The following is a 10,696-nucleotide window of genomic DNA, read 5'->3' as shown; positions in this document are numbered from 1 at the left end:
GACTGTCCTCATGCCTCCTCAAGCTGAGTCAGGTTGTGGCCACACTATGGCCACCCAGTGGTTCAAGTCGTGGCCACGTGGCTATAATCTATCCACTTGTGGCCACGCATCTCTATGTCTGAGAAGTGGCGGTGGAGGGTCTTTCCGGGTTTGCGGAGTATGCACGATTGAACCTTGAGACGCAATCAAGCAGAGTTCAGCAAGGCTGTAGGGACAAGGTGTGTTTGAATCCCTGGACTGAATTTGATTCGGAAGAGGTGGTTGGGGCTCTCTGGGGAAGATGTCGTGGGTATAGTGCACGATTGACATGGAGGATACCCAAGACTCCAGATGACAGCAAGCAGCGAGTCGAGATCTAGAGCGTCTTCAAGTTTGGTAATACAGTACTGATTACCATCCCTGCTGTCAGATCAGTATTCTCAGCTCGCCTAAAAAGTTCACAGTGAAGACAGGGATCTTGAGTTCACTCGATAATGAGTCCGCCGAACATCGATAAGTGTTCAATGCTCGACCGCGGCATCCCTCGGCACCAAGGTACGGGTGCCTGGCACTATACCAGTCTGCTTGACGAACGCGTGTACGTGAGGAGAATCGTAGACCTAGGCACGATGCCTGTGATAGCTCAACATGCACCTAAGCACACCGCACATCGAGTACCGGTCGGATATGTGATTCGGCCATTACCAGCTCATTCGGGTGTGCGCACTCCGACAACGCGCTGGGGCTCATTTTGTCTCGCGAATCTAATCCGCATGCTGGGCTTCGTGCACCCTCAGAGGTTCGCGTAGGCGTCCTCAAGGCGCTTTGGGAGAGTCCTTGCTTGTTAGCATATCACTGCGTACAGCTTCCCGAAAGCTGTGGGATCGTGATGTAAGAGAATTTATCGTCAGACTGCAACGAAGTCCTGATGCTTGAAGGCTGTCATGTTGATCTGTCATGCTAGACGTTGCCCTCACATGCAGCATTCGACGCGAGGTTGTGATGTGCGGTTTCAATCCTTATGCAGACGGTGACCAGTGTGACAGCTGAAGCCTGTCTGTCGGTCAGAACAAGGATGAAAGTACTCCTGTATGAATGGCAGGAACCGCGGCGGCGCTCTTGAGCGCAATCCATGGCTTATGGCCTCGCAAAAAACGGATGTGAAAGTTCACCATTGGGGAATACCAGGTTCTCGTCACACCGGTGGTGCAGCAGGCTATGACAGTATACTGTCAATACAGGATCAAGACCAGCGAGAGCTCTTCAGGAGTCGATGCGTTCTTGGTTGCGACAAACAGCACTTTGTAGGCTTGGCGTTATGCCTTAATAAGCACTTTCTGAGCATGATGCGAATAATGTCGTCCCAATGTGCTGCGGTGTGGTGGAGGACACCACGGCTCTTGTGTGCAGATCACGCTGGAGGCCGCTGGGTCAGTTGTACCGCTGCACGCCATCGGTCGATGCGTGGCAGCCATTGACGATCTTTCGACCAAAGCAGACAGACAGAAAGACCAGCGTCCTGGTTCGCGTGCAACACTGACAACCGCTCTCAACGTCTTTTAACAACGTACTCGCGGGCGAAAATGTACAACGATGTGAACTGCGGCCGCGTGTTCAGCTCTCAGTGTAACCTCAAGAGCACGATACGCCATGTTTGAAGAGCTTCGGTAGCCCAGCACCCCGTCGTCGAAGGGGACAGAGCTGCCATGTGCAGTTCCTTCTTCGCTGGCCTGTTTCGTCGTCGATCACGGTGAGAGCTGCCCCTTTGAGAGTAGGCCGTGCCGTGGTTCAGGAACGCCAGGGACAAACAGCACGATGCCGGCACGATGGATGCGATGTGGAGAGTGTCTTGAAGCTCTGGCGCGGCACCAAACATCTTCCCACGACGCCGCTCAGCCAACAACCATTTTTGCCAGTCAGCACTTGCGAAGTTCATCACTCACTCGTACCGTGCGTGTCAGTATCGGTATTGTTCCTCGAATTTGGCCGCCTCGTGGTCGGCGACGCCATTGCAAACTCTACAATATCAGCCTCGTGCGGAGGCTTTGGCCTCGACAGTGGAATCCGCAGCCCGTTTTCCATGACTGCGCTTGTGTCGTGCTGAAACAGACGACAGCTACCGGCAACGGTACGACCGGCTGCACTTTCACTGGCTGGAGGGATGAATGTCCACTTGCCCAGAAACCGCCGTGCGCATGCGCAGACAGTGCTCTAGGATCGCTTATTTTCCACGAACAGAACTGAGTCTGTGGGCCACAAGCTTCGCCGCACCCCAGCAATCGCCGCACCCCAGCTCGGATTCTCGCGTTCCGACACATGGTGTTGCTGGCTTGTATCAATTGCCACACACGCTCAAAATACACGATATGTAGCTCAAATTGCTCAGAATAGCATCGCGAATACAGAATTTGAGAGCCTGTGGGCACTATAGTGGGCTCCATGGTGTGTTGTTGTATGTGGTGAGGTGGTGAGAAAGCAAGAAACGCGTGAATCTCGACACGGGCGCATGAAGCTTTGAAGGGGCTCTCACCAAAATCCCATGCCGAAGCGTCAACACCAACCTCTCGGCAACACAACGTGTTTTTACGCGATATGAGTATGCAGAATATCAAAACAGATAGCTGCGAGCACATTGGGAAAAGAGTCAAGTTGATATGAGCAATATTGGTGGTGTTGATGATAAAAAGTCACTGGGGTGCGGCGATTGCTGGGGTGCGGCGAAGCTTGTGGCAGTCTGTGGTGTGTGGAAGGTCTAGGCGTTACATCCTTGAACCTGTCCTCGTCATGGCACATGCAGAGGCCGTTGCTGGGGTTGGCGAAAGGCCGCAAGACGGTCTCTGCAGAAAGCGGATGTGCTACCGTAGCGACGACAAGCTAGTTTCAGTCGAGAATATACCTTCGCCGCCGAGTGCACGGCGCTGACGGTTGAACGCCTGGTGCGAGTTCCGCGGTCTACTAGCTAGTTTCGCAGACTCGCAGTAGCCCCAGGAGCTTCATCTGGACGAAGTGCTAGACAAGGACGCTGCGGCGGCATTGCAGAGCTCGGCATCCTGCAGTAATAAGCTGCAGCTCATGATACAACCTCATACCCAGCGGAAGACGCCTGCGGCGCCCACGAATCGGCAGGACAGATTGAATGAATTTGGAAAATAGAAAAAAGTTGGGCAGCCTTCACTCTGTACTGTGCCTGGACGGATAATAATAACGCGGCTGTCCCCTGCATGACCGGATGGTGGCTTCCAAGCTAGCACAACTCTCCACGCTGTCCTCCCGGTAGATCGCTATGACCGCCGAGCAACAGCCACAGCAATTGCAGCCAATCCGCAGTCCTTCCTCAACAACAATGCTCGAGCGCACTGTGGGCTGCCGCCGTGCCGAACGTCAAAGTGCCGTTTCCAGCCCGTGGCCGTGGGACATTCTCGTCGTCCCGTACCTTCGTCTCAGCAGTAGCGACTGACGATCCCAGCCTGTCTCGGTGAGGCTCCAAGATGCGCAAACGTTAGACGTCTTTGAGTTATGGCGCAGCGAGCTACGACACCACCTGGTAGCTTAGTACGAGGTACAGTAACGGGAAGAGGAGGCCTTCCAGCGCTGACCTACCTGCCGCCATCTGCTATTTGCTCACTACTCCCCCTCCATCACTACCTTCTCTGCATGCACGACGACGAAAAGTAAGACGACACGCTGACCGTCAAGCCTCTGCATCAATATCGCCATCACATATCGCCACCGCTGAAACTGTCGTCTTCTCAACAGAACAAGTGTGGAACAGCTCCCAGGATCCAGACGTCCAACCACTTCCAAACATGACCATGGTGTTACCTCGTCAGTCTGCCATTGGCACAAGACCTGCATACCTAGACGGCATCTTCAGAGACTACAGAGAGCAGCAAAGTACACCTAGCGCGCATTCCTCGGCCAGCAGCATATCGACCAACAGCACAGCATCGAGTTACGACTTGCGATCGGCCTACAATGCAAGGTCACTCTCACCACGTATTGAGGAGGAAGATGGGGATAACTTCAGCGTCCGGAGTAAGAAGTCATTCATGACAAGACGGCGCTTTGGTCTGGGATCTATCCTCAACAGACGAACATATCCACAAGCGGAGGAAACCATCCTGGAGCGACGGCCATCGACGAGTGCCGGCCGGTCTCCAACTCCGCTTCAACTTGAGCCCCAACGATCGCCACCTTTACCTCCAGTCAGCAGTCCACTGGCAAACGATGCGCGCCTAAACACTCGAATGTCATCGCTTCCCAAACTGCAGACGAACTTTCCACCACCACAAGCGGTAGCGACATATGCGAATAGGCCATTGCCAGCTGTGCCCGGACAAAAGAAGCCGTCGCAACGACCACAGCTTGAACGCCAACAATCGAGCACGGCGACGAGTCCGAGGGACATCAAATGTCAACCCTGCTATTACTTTACTGCGCGGAGCTGTAACGGATATGTCATTGGCGGTGGGAGTGGCGATGCATGCGAGACTTGCTTGGTATGTTTCGATGTGAGACCACTCGGTTATGCGAACAGCACTAACAATCTATTGCAGAATGCGGGTTTCTTCGGCGCACTATAGCCAACACGCATGGCGCACTTTTCTATTTATTCTGTAACGATGTGATGTATACGGACTGGCGTGGCGTTGGTGGCAATGGCACAATTCTGGGATAGACAAGGCGGATACGGACAATGGGACATGCATACGCAGCGTTTCTTGTTTTTTGGAGTTTGCTACGATATGTGTATGATGAATACTACGGGTGCAGTCGAACGCACCGAGGGTGTCGACAATCTCTGGGAGGAAGGAGCGATGCGATGGCACTGAAGGAAGGAAGACATGCAGGGATGTATACAACAGGGAGAGAGAGAAAGCTGTCCTTTCAACTGTACAAATTTCTCTGTACCAACAATTGTAGGACGCGAAAGGCTTTACAACAACATCCTCTACCTAGCCCCCGATCCCTTCTCCCCATCATCAGTGTCATGTCACGACGAAAAGAGGCGTTTTCATCAGCACCGACAGCCTTCGAAAATCCAGACCTCCTCTCAAACTTCGAGGCGCACGCACGAAGGCTTGAGGGAAGGCTTTCAAAGCTGAACCTACAGCACCTTCTAGCACAGCGCCTTCGCGTTTCACCTTAACAAACAGAAAGCTTAATATCCTTACACCTGCCTTGCTGCCGCTGCGCCGCGTAGCCAGCGTTGTCTCCACAAACTCTGTTCGTCAATCCTGAACGGGCTCGAGGGGGAGAGATGGCGATGTGCCGCAGTAAAGGTGTGTACAATCTAGTAGGAGGTAAGTTTGCCAGGGTGATGCAAAGAGGAAATGCATCATGCATAGTCAGCTACGATGGTTTGGAGGTCATTTGTTGTTTTGATTGAGTGATGCAGGGTAAGTATGGATAAAGGAGGTGTTGGTTTTATTATTGCGGTAGGCGAGAAATTGTCGGATGGCGAAGGCGCGGTTCCTGCTGGTGGAAGGAACGTGGGACGGAAGTGCAGTGGCCATGGGTTTGGTGGTCTGTGTGTGATGTTGTGATATTGTGATACCACGGGTGGTACTGTTATGATGTGCAGGCATACATGCACGTACTGTGGTCAGAGTGTTGCTGATGAGTGTTGCGGGTGAAGTTGATCGGTGTGTACAAGGACAAGAGCGGGATTATTTCGTCTGCACGCATAGATAGATACCAGGATCCAACGAACGTACAGGTTTGTATGCTACTTGTTAAGATGTAGCATCTCAAAGGGAGTCAACAATCAGGAAGTGATCTGGCAGCCTGAGGCATCTACGATGACTCAGCTTGTAGGGAGATACCTTCTCTCCCCTTTAGCTTAGATAGACATCCAACACAATCAACATATTGGTTCCTGATATATTGCTGCATGCTCGTGCTATTAGTCAGTTGAAGATTGATCTCTTACTCCACTCCGCTGCCATCCACCCGTACCTGTTCAACACTACTTATCATTATACTTAAAGGATGGTGAATGGTCACTATTAGCTCCGACACTCCACCGCGCTGCCACTACACTCAGAATCATCCCACTTCCAGCATCAAAGGTATTGCCACGCGCTGAAGGGAAACCGGTCGCTGTCTCTGACATACGCTTGCACTGTCACATCTTCGCAGTCAACCTTGCCAGCGGAGATCTGCTCCACCAGTGTCGGCGTCAACGCGCGGAGCTCAACCCTTTCAGAAGTTCCATCGACGAAAGAGCATGCTCGCCATATCAAGCCATGCGGCGCAGTCACGGTACCATCGATACCGTCGTCGTTGAGAATCATACTGCCGAGTCCGTCGTATAGCTCATCATATCGGCCTGTGTCGCCTGGCTCCGAAAAAGCTACTGTGCCGTCTGTCTGGATGTAAAGGCGCTGGTCTGCGTAGACGGTGGCAAGACTCGTCGTTGAAAGCCGGACCTCGTTGTATTCGCCAAATAGAGTACATGCCTAGAGGTCGTCAATCAGATGGGCTGCAAACAGTGCGGAGTATCAACATTACCCCCAAGTCGATCTCAATTGGGCAGTGGCTGCTGGAGAGCCCGCCGACTGTCAAGCGGCCATTTTGGGCAACGACAGTGGAGACCGGTTTTGTGTCTGAGGTGTATGTGGCGTACAATGTCACTATTCCAGTGTACTCTGGCTGGACTGTCGTCTCGGTGAGGGTCTCGTCGGTCGAGCAGCTGCAGATCGTGTCAGCGATGCACTCGTCGAGGGCAGTGATTGTTGACTTACTCATACATGTACCGATCGTAGCAATGGTCGCCACAAGCCAAGAGTGGTAACCCATCTTCGAATGGGCAAAGCAAGTGTACTCGAGGGGGTCGTAGGGTTGAGTGCCACACATCTCCGTTCCATATTGGCGCCGTATGTGTTGCGACTGTGCTGGATCTTTCTGCACTGCCATGGCCAATGCTGAGGCAGCGAAGAACAAGACATTAAGTTGTGAGCACATGTTGGCTGAGTTGACTGCTCGGGGGTGGAGATCTCGATGGTGATGGTGTGGCAGTCGTCTTTGGACTTGTGGGCGAGCCAGCATAAATACTGTCCTCCAGACTTACTGGGGCATCTGCTTGACGTCCTCGATGAAGATCAAGATGGCAATCGCGTCGGACAAGAAGCATGATGCCGTTCGTCACAGAGCTCATATCAAGGCACGCGTCGACCGCAGTAACAGCCAAGAACTGTCCTCGGATGTACTACATTGCTGCACATTGTTCTCCAACGTCCAGAATCGGCCATGAATAGAAAGACCCACGAGAAGCTCCGCAAGTAGTTGTTTTAACTGTAAGAAGCCGTCTCGGCGTGCGATCTCGAATCGTCAGCTCGTGAGGCGGTGTCTTGTCCTATGTTGACATTGTGGACATTTACGCCTGCGAATGTGCTCCTGTGCTACGCGGACTGCGCCCACTCGCACGACAGCGTTGTAGTACTCTTCACTTTCAGTCTCTTGCAGCGTGGCGAAGGCATGAGTCGATGACAGATGACATGTAGCAGATGGGCGAGAGGATGGTTGAAACCTCAAGGAAGAATGGTGGGGAAAGTCAATTGAGGTCCGAACGTCGCCGCCAGGCACAAGACGATGATTCGTCGAAACACGCCCTTTTGTACTCGGCTATCGCATTCGACATGATGCACATGCATGACCTCGATGAAATGCTCGAGCTTGTCTTCCAGAGCACCACAGGTGTTTCCTGCTGACTGCTGGTGACATGACAAGCGGTTTGTGCGACTCACGTGCTGTCTCCAGGACACTCAACATCGAAACAGGTGCGACTCTAGCACAGTCAGCAAGATGAAGAAATCACACCTGACCATTGTGCTCAAGCTGGGAACCTCCTCGATCGTCGACGAGAAGACCCACGAACCTCTGCTCGCTGTGCTGTCTACGATCGTAGAGACGGCCAACAGCCTGCGCCATGACGGACACAACGTCGTTATATGCTCCTCGGGAGCCATTGGAATGGCACTTCGACAGATGAATATGGACCGCCGACCGAAGCACCTCCCACAGGTTCAAGCCCTTGCTGCAATAGGACAGTGCAAGCTCATGGCCATGTGGGATCAGCTCTTCTCGCACATGCGGCAGCCAGTCGCCCAGATCCTCCTCACGAGAAACGACATTGCCGACCGGACACAGTATCTGAACGCCCAGAACACCTTCCACGAGCTGCTGAATATGGGAGTCATACCGATTGTGAACGAGAACGATACGCTATCAGTGCAAGAAATCAAGTTTGGAGACAATGACACACTCAGCGCCATTACGGCAGGCATGGTGCATGCAGATTATCTGTTCCTGATGACGGACGTCGACTGCTTATACGACAAGAACCCTCGAACGAATCCAAATGCGAAGGCTATTGAAGTGGTGGAGGACATTGGCGACTTGTCAGCGGACACATCGAGTGCTGGAAGCTCGCTGGGCACAGGTGGTATGAGTACGAAGATAGTTGCTGCACGCTTGGCAACAGCAGCAGGCGTCACCACTGTCATCACAAAGAGCAGTAAGCCCGGGAACATCGCAGCTATCGTGCGGTACGTTGAGGCCCAGAAGCAAGCGTCTCGAAGCATGGAGAACAGTGCTGAGCTGTCGCCAAAGACCAATGGGCACGGTGGCACCGACGATCATGTCCAGAAGACCAATATCGTGAACGGCTCAGGCAGTTCCCTACTGGACGAGCCAGGCCTGCCACCACTCCACACTCGTTTTGTTCCACACTCGAATCCAATCCGAGATCGATACTTCTGGATTCTACACGGCCTCACATCTCACGGCATCGTCTACATAGATCAAGGTGCCTGTCTAGCACTTGAGACAAAGGCAGGTCTGTTGCCTGCCGGCATCGTCGACGTGGAAGGTACCTTCGGCCAACACGAATGTGTCACACTCAAGGCCCTTCCCCACAAGGAGTCTCCCTTGAATGAAGCCGAAGAGGTGGGGAAGGCTCTGGTCAACTACTCTGCCGTCGAGATCAAGCGAATCAGAGGGCTGAGGAGCAGCCAGATTGCAGAGATCATCGGCTATGCCGACTCTGAGTACGTGGCTGTGCGCGACAGCATCGCATTATATACTTTGGTGAACAGCCGACCCACTACCCCGGTGAGGGACGACTTCAAGCGTTTGAGCATGGGCAGACTCGCCAACTACGTGGATGCATGAGGGAGGAGTGGGATGCGGAAAGGTGGCTTCAACGCCAGTTTCTGAGCAAAAGCACGAGGAAATGTGCACATATGTATAGACTTGATACCCAATGGATGAGCTAGAGACAGACCAGCTCAGTACTGAGAGGGAAAAGACAGCCTTTCGAATAAGCTGCTTCTGTGAAGAGATATCCTTGTGTGCTCGGCGGCCAGCACGTGAGTACGCGCTAGTACCGTCCGCTTGGTACTGTACAAGGCAGCTTCCTCAGCGTTTGCATTTCATTTCCTCCAATTTCACATTTCCTTACGTTGCTGACACCAGGAGCATCATCGGCGTTCTTGACACCCCATCGAGCCAATCTTACTCAGGCGCACCAAACATGACTGACGAACGCGAAGCACCTTCCCACCCACATGGCACGTACCCACTCGACAAGGGACTTCCTCAAGGCGTGCCCGACGAGCTACCAAATCAAGCTCAGCAACTACCATGCACACGCCAAACACAGCCATTCTTCGAGCTTCCAGCAGAAATTCGAAACGCTATCTACGAACTGGCCATACCTTCGAAGCATCGTGGCGATAGCCTGGTCATTACGACCCCGAATTGGGATGAGCTTATGGTCTCAGCTGAGCAGCCTGCTATCACGCGGGTCTCGAGGTAAGTGAAAGGCCTGCTATGCCTTGAGCGCAGCACTATTATCCGAGATATCGATAGCTAACATTTACTGTTTGACAGGCAAGCGCGAAGCGAGTCTTTGCCCATGTTCTACGGCACCAACGACTTCAAAGCTTACATCCAGTACTACGACTTCAAGACTCTAGTAAAGTGGGCAGACTGCGTCACCTCAGTCCCAAAGCCACCGAAGTTGCGGGTACAGGTCTACTTGCTCGATAAGATGAGCTGCAACGTCGGACTCAGAGATGTCGCCCTGGCTTGGCGGGACATCAAGCATGAGACGATTCATCTGACCATTGCCAGCGCCTTTCCCAACGCAGCGCCAGGTCAATCACAGTGCACAGCAGTGGCGGGTGCTACCAAGGTTGCTGAGGAGCGAAAGGTTGCAGGGGATCGGCGAGATGAGACGACGATTCGCCACCTCCTGATGTCGGGTGTGCTGGGTGTTTGCAGCTGTCCCGTCCTTGCAGGCCGGCATATCATCACGACTTGTAGTAGGGAGATGATGGGCCAGAACGCGATTCCACGCTCACGCCTCTTGTGAGATGGGCATGGAAGGTTGCTGACTGTGTTGGTGGAAGTTGGGGAAAGGACATCTCATTGTTCTGGAGCATGAAACTACTGGATATGGGGCATGGCGTGAACGCGAAGCAAATCCGCCGACTTCGAAGAGACTGCGATGCGCAATGGCAAGGAGGGCACAAACGAATTATGTTCCATGACTCCAAGATGGAAGCAATACTCGGACCACAGTAGGGCTGAACGACATCAACGATACATGAACTTGACCAAAACTAACCCTATACTAACTACAACACCTCATGGAAAGAAGCCCTCCAGCCCGTTCCCGAATCGCGGAGGATCGCAGCTGTGCAACGCTCAG

At 53.1% G+C, this 10,696-nt stretch overlaps 4 protein-coding genes across 4 annotated transcripts; 3 read left to right on the top strand and 1 right to left on the bottom strand.

Annotated features, from left to right (window-relative positions):
• Positions 1-3,785: 3,785 nt before the first annotated feature.
• On the top strand, positions 3,786-4,562 carry CLAFUR5_07914 (uncharacterized protein; the record flags this gene model as incomplete). The annotated part of the gene is made up of 2 exons (XM_047907062.1): positions 3,786-4,478; positions 4,536-4,562. 2 exons carry the CDS (start codon positions 3,786-3,788, stop codon positions 4,560-4,562), a joined length of 720 nt encoding a protein of 239 aa, XP_047759921.1.
• A 1,482-nt stretch (positions 4,563-6,044) lies between these two features.
• CLAFUR5_07913 (uncharacterized protein) lies at positions 6,045-6,733 on the bottom strand (the record flags this gene model as incomplete). The annotated part of the gene is made up of 3 exons (XM_047907061.1): positions 6,045-6,440; positions 6,493-6,673; positions 6,726-6,733. The coding sequence occupies 3 exons, from the start codon at positions 6,731-6,733 to the stop codon at positions 6,045-6,047; spliced, it is 585 nt and encodes a 194-aa protein (XP_047759918.1).
• Positions 6,734-7,785: 1,052 nt separating this feature from the next.
• CLAFUR5_07912 (Glutamate 5-kinase) lies at positions 7,786-9,153 on the top strand (the record flags this gene model as incomplete). The annotated part of the gene is made up of 1 exon (XM_047907060.1): positions 7,786-9,153. One exon carries the CDS (start codon positions 7,786-7,788, stop codon positions 9,151-9,153), a length of 1,368 nt encoding a protein of 455 aa, XP_047759919.1.
• Positions 9,154-9,244: 91 nt separating this feature from the next.
• CLAFUR5_07911 (uncharacterized protein) lies at positions 9,245-10,357 on the top strand (the record flags this gene model as incomplete). Its single annotated transcript, XM_047907059.1, has 2 exons — positions 9,245-9,795; positions 9,874-10,357. 2 exons carry the CDS (start codon positions 9,245-9,247, stop codon positions 10,355-10,357), a joined length of 1,035 nt encoding a protein of 344 aa, XP_047759858.1.
• Positions 10,358-10,696: the final 339 nt, after the last annotated feature.

The sequence above is a fragment of the Fulvia fulva genome, chromosome 3, assembly GCF_020509005.1.
Source record: "Fulvia fulva chromosome 3, complete sequence".
Lineage (NCBI taxonomy): Eukaryota > Fungi > Ascomycota > Dothideomycetes > Mycosphaerellales > Mycosphaerellaceae > Fulvia > Fulvia fulva.
This window is presented reverse-complemented; position numbering and strand designations above follow the sequence as displayed.